The sequence below is a fragment of the Abrus precatorius genome, unplaced genomic scaffold (assembly GCF_003935025.1).
Source record: "Abrus precatorius isolate BTA unplaced genomic scaffold, Abrus_2018 Scaffold4, whole genome shotgun sequence".
NCBI classification, from domain to species: Eukaryota; Viridiplantae; Streptophyta; class Magnoliopsida; order Fabales; family Fabaceae; genus Abrus; species Abrus precatorius.
Window position 1 is genome coordinate 16059836 of NW_020874384.1, and position 19726 is coordinate 16079561.

Sequence of the window (19726 nt, forward strand, 5' to 3'; positions counted from 1 at the left end):
AATTTCTCATACATACATTGTAAAAAGTGTCCAACATATATGAATTATGCTGCGCATTCTGGGTCGTCCTTGTTTCTCTTGCTTTGTTGTGATTCAGCCCTGCACCATTGAATTCATGCATGTACGGTATAAAGATGGGTAATTTTTATAAAGCCCTTGAATTCTTTTGTCGTGGTTTACGGTTCAACAAGGGCAAAAGTCACCATGCATATATGGTGCGTAATTAACTTTAGTTTACACCCTCAAGTACTGTATCGTTTGGTTGGAACAAAAACAAAATTGCTGCATTATTTCCGGTTAACACAAAAACAATTTGTCAATCCTTGTTTGATCATGAAGTTAATTCCACAGTGATAAGAGAAAACAATTTTAATTAATTAGCTAATTATATGCAGGACCTAGATTACATTTGGATTTAAAAAGTGACATTGATCTCCACATTCTGCATTAGAATGGGGAGACCTTAGTCAACTCCTATACAACTGGACATGATATGTTTATTTTGTAGCCAATAGTGTTTCCCAGTAAATATAACTAAAGATGAAATAAGTTGATATTAAAAAATTAAAGTATGGCAGAAGTGTTTCGCAATTTACATAGAGGAGACTCAGGAGGAACTACATAGTATACAAATTGCCATGCTTTTCGCTTCCGCCATCTCTCTATCTTTTAGCACAAGCCAATCTTATTATTATATAAATGATTAAAATATAAAACTTTAACAATTCCAAACAATTAATAAATGTTTATTGTTTTCGTTAATTTTTATAATCATTAAGTATTTTGCATGTTATACTTGCATACAGAGTCACTGGTATTACTTAGATTGCTTGCATCAAATTTTATGAAATTTGAATATTAATACAAATATAATTAACGAGTTTGTTGTTTATATTTTTAAATATATATATATATATATATATATTAATAAAGTATTAAATAATTTTAGATTAATTTAAATTTTGTAGACGTAATATATATGAAAAAAATTAATTCATTGTTAGTTTTTTCATTAAACTATCTACTAAATTTTTTTAAATAATATAAAAATAAATTTAATTTACACTAGTACAAATTAATTCTTCTCTCTCATTCATACATTGATTTTTTTAACAATTGTCTTTAAGAAAAGCCGTTAAAGAATTAAAATATAATATTTAATATTATAAACATTAACGTAATAATTTTTAACATTTTTCATTAATTTTTTAATTATTATCTTACGGTAATAGTTAACAAAATTATACGTGTGTGTATACACATACTGTATCATATCAGGTAGCATCTTATGCTTAAGTAGTTAGTTAATAGCGACGTAACTTTTGTGTTGATGGTAGAATTTAATTGAAATATATTAAAAATATAAAAAAATACAGTCATTATTTAAATAATTAAAATTATATTAGCAAGAATTATAATTTTTTATAATTGATTTAAAATTTATATTTATGATATATTTTAATTAATTGACAATATTGAGATCAATAAAGTATTAAAACTAAGTGGTTAGTTATATTTTTAGATCATTTATTGAGTAGGGTTAGGTGAAAATAGTATAAAAATGATCTAAAACTGTACTTTTTAATTACTAAATGCAGTGAATGAATAGAAGAAATGAAGGGAATTGGAAGAGGTTTGGTCTTTCCTTGAAAAAATCCATTTTTATAAGACAGACACAGACACAGTGGTTGGGTGCATTGGGAATTGGAAACCCATCTTCATGTCATGTATTCCTGTTCTTCCTCCACTTTGACTTTTTGGTTGTCCTCACTTATGCATATCAATCAACGACACGTGGCTCATCCCCATTCGTTGTTTTATAGATCATATTACGCAAAATGCATGCCCCACTACATCACGTGTGCATGATTGACTCCGATGCACGATACCTTTTTTCTTGCAATAATTTATCATAGCTTAATACATCGATATTATTAAATATTATGAATTATAATAAAAATATATTATATATAATATTGCACAAATTAGATAAACTGTAATAATAGTAGTTTAATTTTAAAAGTTGAAATTAAATAATTAATAATAATAATTTATTATTAAAAATATTTTTATAAAAGATTATTTCTTTTAAATACTTGAACTCATTTTTAAAGATTAGGGTTAACAAAATACACACTCATACATATTTTTTCTTTTACTGCTACTACTACTAATAATAAAGAATCATATTAATTAGTGTTATAAATTAAAGTTTTAGTTAAGAAATTAAAAATTGTATTAAAATAAAAAATATATAATTTAATATTTATTTAAATAAACATTAATTTTGTTAATATTGATATATTTTAAATATTTAAAAGTACATACTAAATGTTTGTTAAAATGTATTTAATGTATCAAAGTATAAAAACATAATGAATATTTTCATAGAATTTAATATATTTAGATATATAAAATTAATTTTAATAATTTCTGTTAACAATTCATAAAAAAAGTGTGACAATATTTTTAGAATTATTATGATTGATTGCCCAAAAATAATGACTGATTTATGAAGGGAAGAGTAATCATCATCATGCAATAACTTTACACATTTATTAGCTTTCTCTATCTGTTGTACGTGTAACTCACTATAACATTATCTTTGTAAGAGCCACCAGTAAAGGAAATTATATGCATTTATCACCAGACATATATATATATATATAGTGGCGAGGTCAAGATCGTCATTCTAATTCCAGTGGCTAGGTATATCCTTCTTGGTATTTACAGCTTGCTTGGTCTATGCAACTTGAAGCAGAAGACCCATATTCGATGGAAGCTTCATAAACACACCCTTACACGTTTTTCTTCGTTACCTTTGTACTTAAATTCCCTAACTTCTCATGCATGGTGATCAATAGTAATTAGAAAGCTCCCTCAATTTGGTCTCCTTTATCCGCTCTTATTTTGCAGTATCCCTCAAGTCATTGTTTCGTTTCCAAGTGAACGATATAATTAACTTATATAAGGCATCAAAACCCAAATTCAAGAAGAGTTTGTCTCTCCATGCAAGTAAGCAACTACTTAACTTATTGAATATCTCACAGGTCCTAATTTTAATTTCAAGGATTTACTTTTCTTACTCTACTTGAAGAAGCCAAAAGTGTTTGTAATTAATCTTTCTCCCAAGGGTATATGCTAATAGCTAACTCTTTTTGAGCAGCGGATTCTGAAAATAATGGAGAGCTTAACTGAACTTTCTTCAACCTTTTGTGAACCTTTCTAATTTCTAAGATGTGTATAATCATGTCACGTTTTGTGTGGTACAGAAAGAAAAGGAAGCAATTATCAAGGAAGGGAAGGATATAGAAATGGAAGGAACTCGTGCAAAGGAGGAAACCCTACCGCCGGGATTTCGATTTCATCCAACAGATGAAGAACTTGTTACTTGCTATCTCGTAAATAAGATATCGGACTCTAATTTTACCGGCAGAGCAATAACTGATGTAGATCTGAACAAATGCGAGCCATGGGAGCTTCCAGGTACGTTGTTATTATCTATATATGTTTTTTTATGTGTATGTGAAATTCGTTACTTTATTGTTGCAAAAAAATAATTCATTTGATTTTGCATTTCTCCTTATTCATGCACTCTCGTTTAACATGAAATGAAATAGATCCATGAAAATTGTGTTTCTTATTTTGGTTTATTGATTATTGTTTCAATTGCTCTTTTAGTCTTTTTGCCCATATTTTGAAAATAGTCAGCACTTTACATCTAGGGTTTCTTCATAATATAGGGTATTCTTTTTATGGACAATTGAGATGCACTTAATTATATATTCCAGATGTTTATTAAATTACATGGAGCACTTTAATCATATATATATATATATATATATAGGTTGACGTTTGTCTTTCTTGCGATATGGATAAGATTTACGTGCTATTATAAATAATTTGAAAATATGGATGTATCCTACGTCCATTTTCTAATCAAATACAAGAAAACAAAAGATTATTAATACGCAATATATTATAGGCAGATGTTAATTTGTTGTTTTCTAATAATTTTTCATGAAATAGGGAAGGCGAAGATGGGAGAAAAAGAATGGTACTTCTTCAGTCTGAGAGATCGTAAGTACCCAACAGGGGTGAGAACCAACAGAGCAACAAACACGGGGTATTGGAAAACCACGGGGAAAGACAAAGAGATCCTTAACAGTGTAACATCGGAGTTGGTTGGCATGAAGAAGACTTTAGTTTTCTACAAAGGAAGAGCTCCTAGAGGAGAGAAAAGTAACTGGGTCATGCATGAATACCGCATTCACTCAAAATCAACCTTCAGAACTAACAAGGTATTTATTTATACACATATAACGCATGCAGAAGCACTTTTTGCTTCTTATAACAGATTGAAATCACTTATCCTCATGTTTCCGTCCTTTTCTTGTCCTTCAAATTAAAAATAAATTACATCCTTTCTCCTAATTATTAGTTTTTGTTTATTAAAATGTTAATTTTTAAAAATAAAGACAAGAAATAAAACAGGAAACGGGGACAGATTATCCTCGTATTATTTTCAAAAGGGAAATACTAACAGTAACTTCAGAATGCTGATGCAAGAATTAAAAATGAAAAAATATATTAAAAAATGTTAATAATACATTTTATCATGATTTTAAATGCACATTTAATATAATTTCTAATAAAAATTTTCTTAAATTAATCCCTGAATCAGTATTTTAAAGTATTAATTAAAATACCCTTTAAAAAAATAAGAATTGGTCATATAATGGAGCTATATATATATATATATATATATATATATATATATATTCTTAATTACTCATCATTTAAAAAAAAAAAAAACATTTTGCACTAACTATATAATGCACGGCAGGATGAATGGGTGGTTTGTCGGGTATTTCAGAAGAGTGGTGGTGCAAAGAAGTACCCTTCATCCAACCATGCAAGAGCAGCGAATCCTTACAGCTTGGAACTAGGACCAAGTATTATACCCCCACCAATGATGCAACTGGGAGACCCAGCTTCTCATTTCCTTTATGGAAGAAATTACATGGCAAGTGCAGATCTAGCTGAAGTAGCAAGGATTTTGAGAGGGGGTGGATCAACCAGTAGTGTTAACGTACCAATGCAGTCTCAGTTTAGCTATCCTGTATCAGCAGCTGGAGGAGAATTCACCATTTCAGGACTTAATTTGAATCTTGGAGGAACAGCAGCAACCACTACACAACCCATTTTGCGGCCAATGCAACCTTCTCCACCTCTTACTCACACAATGGTTCAAGTACATGATGTTAGTTCCAACATGATGACACCTAGCTCTCTTGGTGCGGAGAATAACGCAGGTTTTGCCACAGAAATGAGCAACGCAAATTCTCATGGCAATAGGTATATGGGTATGGACAATTGCATGGATCTAGACAACTATTGGCCTTCCTACTAAATTACGAGACCTTCATTAAGTTTATTTAGACATAATCTAGTGTTATTATAACTGTAGTTGCATCGTTATGTTTCGAAGTTTAATTTCATGCGGGTATCCTAGTGATCTTGTACCCTTTGCATCAAGTAACTTTTTGAATGTTATATTGTTTTTCGATTACTACAGTCTTTTCTTTCTTGAGAACAGCAATATATATATATATACACACACACACAAGGTCGTGATTGCATTTACCTTGTCCCTGGTTATTTGCCAGTTATTGCGATTCATTGTTTTCTTTCCTAACGTCAGTTGGGACCAGCTAAATTGATATATTATAACTTAGAAGGGATCGCGATTATTACATGTGATCTCTTTCTTTTCTTTTTTCAATCCTTTGGTATTCAAAAAAATATTTTGGATTATTAATTTGATCGGGGCTATGTAAACCTATTCAAGAAAGTAAAAAAAAATTAATACTTTTTTTTTTCATTGATAAGACTCAAACCTGAAATTCTAAGGAAAATTAAGCTCCTTGGCATTGAAACCAACGTTGATATTTAATGTACTCTTTGGATATATTACTTATACATCATTATTATTTCTAAGGGGTCGGTTTAATTGATAAAATGTGGAAAACCCATTGGGTAGGAATTTGATTGCTCACTTGCGTAGCTGATTATCAGCAAATGCAATCTCTAAAACATTTTTTTAAGTTGACAGATGGGGCAGCAGCTTGAAAAAGGATAAATACATCCTCCACCCAATGCAATAGTACTTTTTTTAAGATAAGCAAAATTTATTAAAACAATACGAGGGTGCATACAAAGTTCAGAAGAGGCAAGGAGTTCCATACCAAAACAGGTATTACATATTCAAATTTATTTTCTTTTATATCTATTTTTATTTTACTTTTTTATTATTATCACACAATTACATTTCTTCCGTGCACTTATTTCACATCCTAAAACAAGAAAATAATCATTTTCCAAATTGAAAATAGCAAAGAGACTAGAAACCTGCATCATAGACAACAATGGGAAAATGCACCCACTAATTCAACAATCTCACCCTTTTCAATCTAAAATACGAGTCAAATCAAGGCTCCATTTATCGAAAATGATCTCATTCTTCGTTAACCCCAAAGACACAGTATTATGAATATAAATAATATTTCTGAGTAATATGTAAATGTAGAGTGAGTGTGCAGTGGATGGTCCATTAGCCCATTTTTCATTCAACTAATTAACCTAGTCCTCTAGCTTCCTATTTGAAAGTTGGGTGGAGGGTGTTGAATCTGTATTTCCTTTCCTTCCTCCAACATGTTAGCAAAGACCTTTGGAATTTCCTAGTGAACAAGTTTTTCTTCCGTCCTAGCTTGTAATTCCTGAAAGACGGGCAGACTGAAACAATTTTGGCGTTCAGAAATTTAATTTGCCCCGCAATGTACGTTTATAAGGCAGAAAAATGAGCAAAAATATTTTTGAATAATTTTTTATTAATATTTTTACAATGTAACAGAAATAGGGAAAAAATAAAGAGTAATGTGAATAAGATACGCTATGCAATAGAAAAAGTTAGAGAAAAAAATTATAATAATTTTTTATTTATGTATTATTACTAAGAAACATAGTTAATGAGCCTGGAGACTAGCTAATTCCAGAGACATTATTGATTATTGGGTACTATACGCTGTGTATTATACCGCAATTAAATGACCATCCGTGTGATTCTCATTGTACAGATGAAGATTGTTTGTATGTGCAAGCTTAAACATTGGAGCGGATCGTGCTTGCTTGTTTTACTACTAGAATCAATTCTTCTTACTGTATACATGATTTAATGCAAACTTTATGACTAAGATTAATTTTAATATATATATTTTAATTGTGATCAATAATTTAAAATTAATTCTATCAAATCTAAAATAAACGCATATAATATCAGAGCCTTGAACAAAGTACGAAGTACAAAACTTTTGCCATTAAAAAATATTATGCGCAGCCTGCCAAAAATCACAGAAACTTGCAGAAATCATTCTTAGTAACGTTTCCGTGAAGATCATAAGAAAATAAAACGTCGTGCCCGAAAATGATCTCGAAGTCTATTGAGTAAAGTGATTCTAATGTTGAATGAAGGACATCAAAAGCCAGGTTTGGAACTGACATACCCAAATCAGTCTTTGCTTCCTTTCAACGAACCTGCTGAGCAACCGATCTCATGGTTAGTTGAAGAAAGGGGATAGATGTATGCAAAATGTGTTTGACAAAGGAAAGGGAATCAATGGATCAAACACCGCTTAATTGAGGCTTGAAGCAAAAACGAATTTTGGCTGTTTTTTAAAAAATAGTAATATGCTAGTTTGCAGCTAAACCCATTTAACCCGATCAATGCATCTAATTGGGCCAACAAATTTTGTCCAGCGGACAATGGGTTGAAAGTTTTGCAAACCAACCTACATATTGAAATGGGTTTGTCTATGTTAGTTATAGAAGCTTGACAAAAAAAGTGTTCGTTCTAGAAGGTGGCAATTTGATTTTACGCCCCTCATTTTTTTGTCACACATTCTTGAAATTGTTTCCTTACTTTTGAAAATAATTTCTAAAAAAATAAATACATTCTAATAGGTAAATTCGGAAAGTGATTATAAATCACTTCTAAAATATAAATTTTTGGAAGTATTACTAATTAAATTTTCGGAGTTGGTGTAAAAAGTTTCGTCTAAAACCAACAATGAAAAGGTGTACCTTACAAATATCACGCTTTTCAACCAAGCGATAATAATCGCACGATCAGTGTTCTTATAAAACCAGACTGCACAATAATATTATACAAAATCGATCAAAACAAAGTAGTTCCGGTTCAATTCACTTCCAATTTCATCTTATAATTAATTTTAGTCTTCTAATTTTTATCACATTTAGTTTTCACAAGTTCTGAATAATTTAAACAAAGTCTCTTACTCCAAAATGCCATCCAATATCAAATATAACATGATATATCATTAGTTTTATAAAATCTCAAAGGAAAATATATAAAATATTTAAATAAAAATTAAAAACAAAATGTAGAGTATAGCAAAATCCAATTTTTTTTTATTATTTGAATATTTATATATTTTCCATAAAAATTAATAATATATCATACTTTGTTGTACTTTTATTAATTACTGATTAATATTGTAGAGAAATTTAATTTGAACATTTAGAAATAAAAAGTTATAAATTATTACAAAGTAAAAGTGTAACCCATGAATTAGTTTCTTTTAGTAATAAATTTCTAGTTCCACATAAAACAGCAACAGGGGCAGAACTAGTTATGATTCTAACTAACATAATAAATTAAGTGGAAACATTTGTGCAAAGTCTAGTAACAAATATAACACAAGCCATAATACATGAACATCTAGACATGTATCCCCAACTCTACAGTGAAAACATCCTGAAGTTACCTCACCCAACAAAAAAGAGAAGCAAAATATTCAAACCCTGCCGCACAGGAAAGATATAGCGCCAAATAAGCCCATGCCAACAAGAAAAATCATCTGCATCAAACAGAAACACTGTTTTCAGCATTACATTTAAATATGACTAGTGAAAAAATAAAAGACATTACTGCATAATAGACAATAACCCGGTTAGTTAACGAAATAAGAAAAACTGCATTACATTAGCTAATTCATAATTTCATCCACATATGTGCAGCACCACCACGTCTAAACGTCCAATCCTCTCGCACTACACAAGAAATTTGAGATTTTTGTAAACTTCACCATTGTTCCCAAAGCAATAGGACCCATTTCAATCAACCAAGCTATCTTCTCCTACTATCGGCTGAAATCTTATGTCTCCTAATGCATTTTAATTAGTAAGATATTTAAAAAATTAGATTGCAAAAAAGACTTATATCGAGTGACACTCCCTTCAGAGAATGTGATCAATGACATCAAATCCCCACTTTTAATTCTGCAAGGTAGGCAGCCCTTACCCCCAACAAACTATGATTCTTATACAGAAATTCGTTTTACCCTCAACAAATGAAATAACATAAATTGACACAACCTAGGCACATTCACTATACTGACTTAAACATGCTTTGGAACTTAATGTTTTTCCCCAGCATGCTATTGACTTATTAAACTCCACAACAGGATATCAGAAAGACAGGAGGAATATTGTCAATCCTCGCAAACAAAACAGTTGCAATACAGTGGAATCCATGAGTAAAATTAAGATTGCAAAGGGCAACAGGTTAGCTTAAATAAGCTTTCCAAACTCATTAATTCAAAACAAAGAGGTTTGTGTATCTAGAAGGGCAAAAAACAAATTTTCAAGAAGTTAAGCTCAACACCGAAATTATTTCCCTTAATTGAAAATAAAAAAATCCAAGATGAATATTATAGTATACTTTTTTTTTGTGCATCAAGGATATCCCCAATCACTAACAAGAAACTAATCCTTTCAATGTGTACAAATCCCTTCCCAACAAAAACTTTTCCATCCACACAAACAAGAATCAAGCGTACCCTTCTAATTAGCTCCTCAATATTGGGTCAAATTCATGTGGAAACTACTAAATAAGGAGTGTCACCGGCATCACTTAGTGGAACCCAAGTGAATTTACTCAATAATAGTATGTCAAAGTGTGTTGAAATTATTCCGCATTAACATTCACAATGCGAATTGTGCCACAGAAAATGGTAAAGGTACCAGAGCATGCTTACATCAAGCATACCACATAATATAAGATAAAACCAGGCTACAGTTTTACATCCATCATAAAAAAAGCATCCTGAATCAATAATAGAACAGCATACCTAAATTTCTCTCCCAAAAATATAAAGAAGGAACCAACTTCATGCTATCTACTTGTCTGGATGCACTCGCTTAGCTTTACGACGTGGATGGTGAGTGTTTCCATTTCGAGCAGGTTTATTCGCTTTTTTGCTACAGCAGACAATAAAAGCATGTTACTATCAGCTCCAATACACACATGAATCTAACATCAACAGGACACATATTAACAAAAGCAAATAAGTATATGGTTTTTTGATAAAGACAATTGAGACTGACCAGAAAACAGCTGAAAAAACTTTAGCCAGTAAAATAATAGGCAAGGCTAAAAGGGCAGAGGCCTGCAAATGTGCAAATTGAAAAAATTTGTCAAATAATATAATCGTGTCAATTTCAACAATATTAGTCAGGACATAGAAATTCATTTAATGCATACCACAAACCATTCCAACTCTTTGGTGGCAAGAGGTCTAGTAAGCTCATGCGTTTTCAGTGTCTCCTGGACAGTAGCTTGGACCTTAATGGAAAAATAAAGCTCAATAGTCAGAAAAATGCAATTTATCTTTCTAATATGAATACCATGTCAAATTTTCAGCATTTATTAATTAAACAATAATTGAAAAAGTTACTAGAACTCTACTAGAGTAGCATTGAAGAAAAAATAAGATTCCAGATCCTTAAATTGACAAATTTCAGTGAATAGACATGAAATCATAGTTTTATATATCACACTGATATATAAAAAGGAACTTAAAAAACATTTTTAATTAAATTTGCATTCACCAACATTGCTGGTATGTCTAAAATTAAATTCCGTTATGATCTCCAAACTCCAAAGTATAGCATCAAGTAGCAGTCAAGAAATGTGCACTGATCAAACAATGTCAAATTGCCTTTCACTATATTTCTTTTTTTTTAAAAAATTAACTAAGACTGACTGTAGGAATGGGCAGAGCTATAAGTTTTAAAACACAGAATGCCAACCAAAAAGTTTGCATTTTCAGTTATCTGATAAAATTAGATGCAGTGCAACAGCATACGTGTAAGAAAAACAATAGAAGTGTTGAAGTAAGCAACGAATGCAACAAGGATATGCACAAATTTTTTCAACATCTGAAAAAGCATGAAGTGTGGAACCTGGCCATGATATGTAGTAGCTGTATCCAAAAACTTCCCATAAGCATGAACAACCTTCGCTGTGTAGGGCTTCAAAACCACCTGTACTTTATCAACATGAGGTTTAGCTGCAACAGCAACCTGATCAATGTATGGCTTGCTGAACTTTCTAGCTTCCTGTCAACCAGTAGGGAATACCTTAAGAAATAAGTCAGCAAAGCATAAGGATGAAGTAGTTTATACTTCATACCTGATAATAAGGATCTACAAATTCTTTTGCCTTGCTTAATTGGGGAGAAATTGTATTCTTTGATGTCTCGTAAGCTTCAACAATTTTCACAGTCAATAATTGCACATGAGGTTCAGCATTTGTTTTCACCACAGACCACTGTTCCTTTACAGCTGGGATCCATTTCTTCAATTGAAAACATGACAGAGTGAAAAAGAATATAATTTAATTTGGAATGACTGGGTATGTAAGAAAACCAAAGGTTCTTACAAACAAGAAAACTCCAAAACGGATACCAAATTATCAGGATAAGGGTAAAACATGAAGCAATTCCAATGTCTAGTCACAGGACAGTAATTTCAGTAATCCACACCCACAGTGTAAAAGAGCATGCCTTTAGACCATCATTCCCACAAAAAAAAAAAAAGCAGCAGCAGCATCCCCAGCAAAGCAAATAAAAAACCTGAAAGATGTAAACAGAGGACTTACGGTTTGAATGGTTTCTACATGAGGTTCAGCCCACTTTCCAACTTGTGCCTTTTTCTCCATGGCCTTAAATAAATAGGAAAGACATTTAAATAAAGAAGCCAATAGGACATGCTTGTAGTGGTAATGGAAAAAAAATAATTAAACATCATATATATAATCAATTAACATATCAAAAGAAATAATAGATAAGAAAGATTGATTGCCAAAATAAAAACCAAAACAGTACCTTCTGAGTAAACACTTCCAAAGCAGGTTTCCCATGTTTATTCCAGTGATTCTCAACCAAGGACTGACAAAAAAAAAAAAAAACTTAAAATTCTCAGAACTTGTGAACAAGGCTGTTCCGACAAACCTCAGAGGAAATACAACATATACTCACCTTACTATGAATATAGTGTACAGCAAGCCAAGGTGGAAGCCAAGCACCATGAGCCTGATTATTGACAACAGTATGCATCAATTTAATGCACATCATTATAATTATTCACATAATCAAAACTTCCCAAGAGAATGAAATAGTTTCTCAAATATATTATCATTAATTGTATCAATAAGCAGCTTCTGCTGACAAAATCAAAATGGAAAATCTTAAATTCAACAAATTAACACTTGAAGAAAATAAGAAAATCGTCAAATGTTTGGACTGGTTTTTCTAGGTTATGCATAAAACTGGATTTAGGCAAGGCTCAAACCAGTTAGGCATTTGTTTGGAGCAACATCAAAATCAACAACACGAATCTTCTCTCTCACTCTTGCTGTCTGTGAGTGTCAGACTCAGGCATTAATGGCTGACCTTTTTAAGGTTGATTCACATGCTGGTTTGAATTAGGGGCCATGATAGTTTGATCTTTATATGGCCCCTTTCTGGTGTTTGCTGTGTTTTCAATAAAATTTTGGAATGTCAAATTTTGCTAATAATAGTAGCTCTCTTTCAGTTTACCCTCACTCAAAAATCAAATAAAAGATGAATTATATAAGATTTCAGTTTCTATGTTACGAAATCTATGTATGTACATCTGTGTATTTTTTTTAAAATAATATTTCATATAGCATGTAACAACATCTATACTTTTCCGTACACTTTTACTTGACCATCTGTGTTTTTTGGTGAAAAATCATTTTTGGGAGCCGTGGTCAGTGCTAACATGTTTATCACAAAGTCTGGGTAAAAGCATGCTAAGCAAATACATCCAATCAGTAACAAATTATTTTTCAGAATTTATTGTTAAGGTGTTAAAATTTCCGGTAACAACCTTAGCACTTTAGCTATCTATGTGAATTTTTCACACTTGTGCAAGGTTACAAAATAAAATGACAGGAAGAATTAAAGCAAAATTTTCAGTTTTAGATAGAAGGAACAATGCTGATAATTAACCTGGTCTACTTTAGAGGATTTCAACTTGCTATCAAAAATTTATGCACGTGCAACAGTGTAAGAAAGATAAATGGTTTAGGTAGTCAATTCGGATTATTACCTCCCTTAGCTCTTTTTCTTTATAAGTTGCCTCAAACTTTGCCTTAATCATTTCTTCCTAAACAAGGATAGTAGGTGCAAAACATGAGACTTCCATCAAAAACATCATCAACCATCCTGCACAACATAGACAATAAAATCCGCACCAACATACCTCAGCAACATTAAGAGCACGTTCAGTTTTACGAATTTTTATCTTCTGTTCCTCATTTATCTTTTGAACCTGTGCAGAATGCATTTTACACACGTCACCACATCATCCTAAAAGAGATTATGTTTCAATAATTTTAACAATTTGACTAATAATAGAAGTAACTACTACTAAAAGATAAAACAACATCTTGATTTTGAATTTATTTTTGTAAGTGATATGACACAATATCAGTAAAAATAATTCTTATGGATCTAAAATGACAGTACAATCAGCCAGAGCCAGGAAAAATAGATATTATACCAACTAACATGTCAATAATAACAGCTAATGATATAATGAATAAAAACTAGTTCCGAAGACAACAAACTTGTGATGTAATTAAAGCAGAATTTAACAATATAGCCACATGTTAAACTTACATGTTCTAATTTTGAGTTCAAGTCATCAATCTTTTTCTCTAACTCAACTACCCGAGTTTCCCAGTTCACTTTCTCCTTGTTTTGTGTTTCTAGTTCCCTTTGAAGCTTGTCAACCTGCATAGAGAATTTCAGAGTGTTGACAAAAGAATTATGATCATTTACATGATAAATTACTAGCCTATTCATACATAACCTGCTTCTGTAGTTCACCAGCACGTGCATGAGCCTTTCCAACCTGCTCCTCAGCATCCAATGTCCCTTTTTTCTGAGAGGAAAAATTTAATTTTGAAGGTTTTCAAATATACAAATTAAATAATAATAGTACTGAGTATATGATTCCAACTCTATTAATGTTTCAGGACGCTCCAAGTACAATGAAGTTTGAGAATAACACATTAACATTACTACCGTTACTCAAGCTATTATTATTATTATATGATGTAAGAAATACAGCAACCAATATTTAAAAAAAAAAAAACTCATAATATAATGAAGGGAAATTTTTAGTCAGGTCCAGTCTCACACCTGGAGTGAAGCAATCTCATTCTGCAGTGATTCAATGGTTCCCAGTTTATCTTGAATGAGTTTTTCCTTGTCTGCTATAACTTCGTCCTTCTTCTTCACTTCTTCGGACTTCACAATGATTTGAGACTCTTCAAAATAAAATTAAGCACGACAATCAGCCATAAAAAGAAACCGTCAGAAACCACCACACTTCGACATCAAAAAGGCAAAAGTAAACAAAATAGCGAGGAAATTAAAACTCCTTGAAATTCAAAGGCTAGGAAATGAAACCATGCATAAATAGGTCACTCCAAGGGTAAATCATTAGCCACTCCACAAAAAAAAAAAAAAAAAAAAAAAAAAAAAAACCGTAAACCCGATGTTTTTCGTAACCTAACGGTGTAACTGCTAAATTCAAAACTCAATAAAAGAAGGAAGGATAAAAAGATAGCCAGGCAATTGTTTTGCATAGAACATGAAAACAGACCAAGAATTTGGATCTTGGAATTGAGTTGATCTAATTGGATCTTGATAGCGGAGGAATCAGGTTCTTCGGTGCTTGCTTCGGCCACAACGAAGGCGAAAATTAGGGTTACTGAAAGTGCGAAGACGAAGAACTTCGGAGGCGCCATCGCAATGCAGATTTGCGTTGCCGCCAACAAAGCTTCGGAAGAAAGCACACGATCTCTTCGGTTCTGATATTTATAATACCGAAAGGTATAATAAAAATAGCAAGATTTTTAATTTTTATTTTATTTTCTTGTGAGTGTAAACAGATTTAAATTTAAAATTTTCACCCTGAAAATTAAATAAAGAAAAAGGGAACACGAATGGGGTGGGGGGCGTTGGGGGACTCTAACTAAGCAATCTTGGGCCTTTTCATTTCGTAAGAGAATCTGATACTCTTTTCTTTTTCTTATTGCGGTGCGATGTGAACATGTGGCAAGCGAGGGCTATCAAAATCTAATAATTTATTGATGGTACTATAGATTGATGAAAAATTTAAAATGTAGCAATAAAATTTTTTATTGATCTACTTTTTAAAAAAATTAAAATAGCAACGTGTATTAAAAATTTTAAATTTATTTTAACTTTTTTAAAAAGTTAACTAATTATAATTAACTAATTAAAATTACACATAAAACAAATTATAGGAAAAAATAAATATCAACAAAGTGGTGAACTTTAATGTATTATTAAAATTAGATCCCCGAGTAAATAAATATACACGACGTTGCCTTGTTGTGGGTATCTCGAAATGGCTGTTTTAATATTTATTAGTATATATGTATGAGTGTAAATGAGAGAGGTGGTTGAGTAGTTGTGTTCTGAGGTAGGTGACGACACATGAGTGCTGCCGAGGAAGGATTAGAATGGATGATGGACAAGACCAGCAAAAGTAGTTGACTAATGAAAGAGGATTTGAAAGGGGAGAAAATTCTTTGGAAAACTTCGCAAGCTTGCCAAAATGTTGTTTCTAATCTTTACTTATTGTTGAAGTCAATTAACGTTGTTGGTTGCTGTTTATTTATTAAACGGAAGACGTTGTCATGTTGCATAAAAATTGCTAGTGTCATCGTTTGTGTGGTCTTCGAGTGGAAAAAGGTGAAAATTAACGGAAATTCTATGGAGGGTGCTTCTTCTTTATTCCATATTCAATCACAGGTTAACGTGACAAATACGACGATGACCACAGCAACAAAATCAGCTAGTGTCATCTTAATAGAAAATTAAATATTACTAACGTGCCCTTTTTAACCAGTAATACACTTTTAATTATTAATTAAAAGTGTATTACGGGTCTCCCTCTAATTGAAAATTCATATAAGAGAATTGCCAAACGATTTTGTAAGGTATAAAAACTTTGATTATTACACATATTCAATTAAAAAATAACGTTTATGTGCAAAATTATAGAGTAAAAAGGACTCTAGGGTTCTTTTTTATGCCATAATATCCACATATTATATAGCAACGACCAATATTTAATGCACCGATTAAATCAAACCAACTGTAAAATTAAAAGAGATTGTTAGTGTCCTTTTGGTAGGGACGGTAACGGCTCTTATATTTACTGAGTATTTATAATAAATACTCACGATGGATACACCAATATCCTTAAGTTTTAATTTAAATACGATTGAATATTTATAAAAAATAACGAGTACGTGAGTTTTACATGGGTAAGTATTATAAGTATATATAAAATTAAATTAAAATTTTAGATAAGTATTTTAAAAAATTACTTCATAATAATTTATTATTTATTAATTTGAAAAAATATATTTCTGTTAATAAACTGTAAGTAACGGATACGGGTATAAAAAATCAAGCATTAAACAAGTAGGAAAATAAAAATTAAATTTATTACTTAATAAATATGTAAATGGGTATTTGTAAAAAAATACAAATACGAGGACGGATACTATAACAGTACTCATGATCATTTTGACTTGTGAAAACAAAATAATAGAAGAAAAAATGAAAATTAATGGTCATACAATGTTTTAAAAGGAGAAAAACCATAATGATTGTTTTATATTGAATAATTACGAAATTTTTATTGTATAATGATCTTATGTTAAAAATAAAATATTTTGAATAAATAGTGGAATTTAAGGGAGAATTGAGTCTCGTAGATGAGCCAACTCATAGGCATATATGTGGTAGCTGAATACTTAAATGGCAACGTTGCTCTCACAGCTCAATAGTTGGTTCCCAGTTTTAATTTGCAAAGGGAATAACATAGCAAGATATTTAAACCTCTTTAGTTTCGAGGTGTTATTATTATTATTATTGTATTTCCATCAATATTTGCAAATGAATTTGAATACTAATCAATCAGAAGCTCGTTATGTTGCGTTGTTATATACGTGCGTGATTGTGGTCAGTAAGATTCTTGTTTTTCAAGATGTGTTTAACAATTATATTTAAGGCGAAAATACTCGAACCATAATAAAATGATGAAATTATAAGATTGACACTTTTATAAATAATTGAGTCGTTTTAAAAGTAATAAAAAAGACGGTGAATTATGTTAAAAGTAATAAAATTTATTTTGATAATCCTTATATCTTTAAAGATTTAATATTATATTATGGACTAAGAAAAATATCTTTAATGCATAACAAAACTCATCGTGCTTACAATGCCTAATACAAGATCACTCACACAAAAAAAGAAGAGAGTTTTGAATATTTACAGGAAAAAAAGTGTAAATTAATATTGCAAATTAACACTTTAAAATTTAAATATTGTACTGTTTTATTTTTAATCCTTTGAAAAAATGTACATGGTTTGAGAACTAATTTGCATATAATTTAATGTTAAACTAAATCACACATGCTTTGTACGTAAATTATTTTGCACACATGAAAAAATTTAAAAATTAAGATGTATATTTTTCCAGTTTACCCATATTTAATATCAAATTTAAATAGCAACGGGCTAAGTGCGAGAGCCTAAATGAAGCAATGATAACCATATCAATTTATAATATAAATGTATGAATAATAATTATATTGAGAACTTTTTTAAATGAAATATATCTATGCTGGTATCCTCTTTCACAATTACAAATATATAATAAACTAAACAAATTAAAAGGCTTAATATATGGTTTATCCCTTTTTAATAAGTTAAATTGTAATATAAAAATAGCCCCTTTTTAGTAATGTGTCTAAGTTTGGTACAAATGGTATACTGTCCTATACTGTATATAATTTATTTTAATAGTTAATTCCAAAACAAAGTCCAATCTAGTTAGGACGTGTAGCTCAGCCCAAATATTTTTTACGGGCTAAATCCCATGTATAATTTAAGGCCCATTTTAGTGTAATATTTAGTCTTAAAGATTTAAAAAATCAAAATTAGTTTTATTTTTTGTCTTTACGATTCTTAATTTATGTATTTTTTAGTTTTAAATTTTTAAAATACAAATATTCTTTCTTATTTTTTTAAATCAAATTTATTTGGTAATAAAAGGACAATAAGAGTAAAAAAAATAGGAAAGTAACAATAATAATAACAATAAATTTATAATAATAAAATAATTGTAGTAGTTATGATAGTAAAAATTATGATAATAATAATAAATATAATGGTAATAGTGACAAAAATATAATAATAACAATAATAATGATAATAGTATAATAATTATAAAAATGACATAAATAATTATGGTAAATAAAATAATAATAAATATTATAATGATAATAACAATAATAATAGTAAAAATAATTATTGTGATAATAATAATGATAACAATAATTATAATTTGTAATAATAACAATGATAATAAAAAATTATAATAAAGATAATAGTAATAGTCACAACAGTTGATAAATGATGACAAAGATACTAATAATGATGGTGATCATGTGTATTTTAGAAAAAATGATAGTTAAAATATTTGATTTTATAACTATAACATAAAGTGAAGTTGACTTTATAAATTATATACGATGATATTTATTTTTTAACTAAAAAAATAAAAATATTTTTATTTAAAAAATGAAGTAAAATTATTCTAAATTGAATTAAAAACCAATTTAGCTTAGTTATAATTAAAAATGTTTTGTTTGTAAAGGATCATTCTGCCTAATTAAAAAAAAAAAAACCAGGAACACTAGGGTTCCTGGAGTCTTATGAGCTATTAAAATTATGTCTCAAATTCATATATTTTAGTTCTTAAAGTTTAAATTTTTCTTTGTTAAGTTTAGATAAAATGACATTTATTTTATTCTTTTGTAATATAAAATAATAAAAAATTTAAATTTTTAAAAAATATTATTTTACAAAGTGAAAAACTAACATTTTTCTTTAATTTTAAAGACTAAAATATTATGCCCATATTTAGCAAAAAAAAATATTATGCCCATACAGTTTTGAGGAGGGATTAGTCCTTCCTCATAACAGGGTTTATTTTGAAAGAGTAGCAGCAAACCATTTATCATTCATTGCATCTCTAGTGCAATACTAATAGTTATGCAATATGCCTTTGGAGATCGAATCTGGCATCATTCACCAAGCATGCATTGGACTTTTAAGTCTACCAAATATTCAAATCGCAAAAGTAAATAAAGTAAAATTAGTCCACGTGATATGAGCTACAATTCATGCAGGAAGAAAGCCGACAAATCTTTGAAAAATAAAGT

At 30.0% G+C, this 19726-nt stretch overlaps 2 protein-coding genes across 2 annotated transcripts; one reads left to right on the top strand and one right to left on the bottom strand.

Annotated features, from left to right (window-relative positions):
- Positions 1–2899: 2899 nt before the first annotated feature.
- On the top strand, positions 2900–5413 carry LOC113865841 (protein CUP-SHAPED COTYLEDON 1-like). The gene is made up of 4 exons (XM_027500614.1): positions 2900–3015; positions 3273–3486; positions 4030–4301; positions 4847–5413. Exons 1-4 carry the CDS (start codon positions 3010–3012, stop codon positions 5411–5413), a joined length of 1059 nt encoding a protein of 352 aa, XP_027356415.1. The 5' UTR covers positions 2900–3009.
- A 3187-nt stretch (positions 5414–8600) lies between these two features.
- LOC113864637 (spindle pole body component 110-like) lies at positions 8601–15386 on the bottom strand. Its single transcript, XM_027498585.1, has 16 exons — positions 15368–15386; positions 15058–15265; positions 14592–14719; positions 14260–14331; positions 14067–14180; positions 13648–13716; positions 13495–13551; positions 12399–12452; positions 12246–12308; positions 12020–12082; positions 11552–11716; positions 11323–11478; positions 10622–10702; positions 10465–10526; positions 10209–10338; positions 8601–8936 (listed from the first exon to the last, which is right to left on the bottom strand). The coding sequence occupies exons 2-15, from the start codon at positions 15200–15202 to the stop codon at positions 10257–10259; spliced, it is 1311 nt and encodes a 436-aa protein (XP_027354386.1). The 5' UTR covers positions 15203–15265; positions 15368–15386; the 3' UTR covers positions 8601–8936; positions 10209–10256.
- Between the last annotated feature and the right edge of the window lie 4340 nt (positions 15387–19726).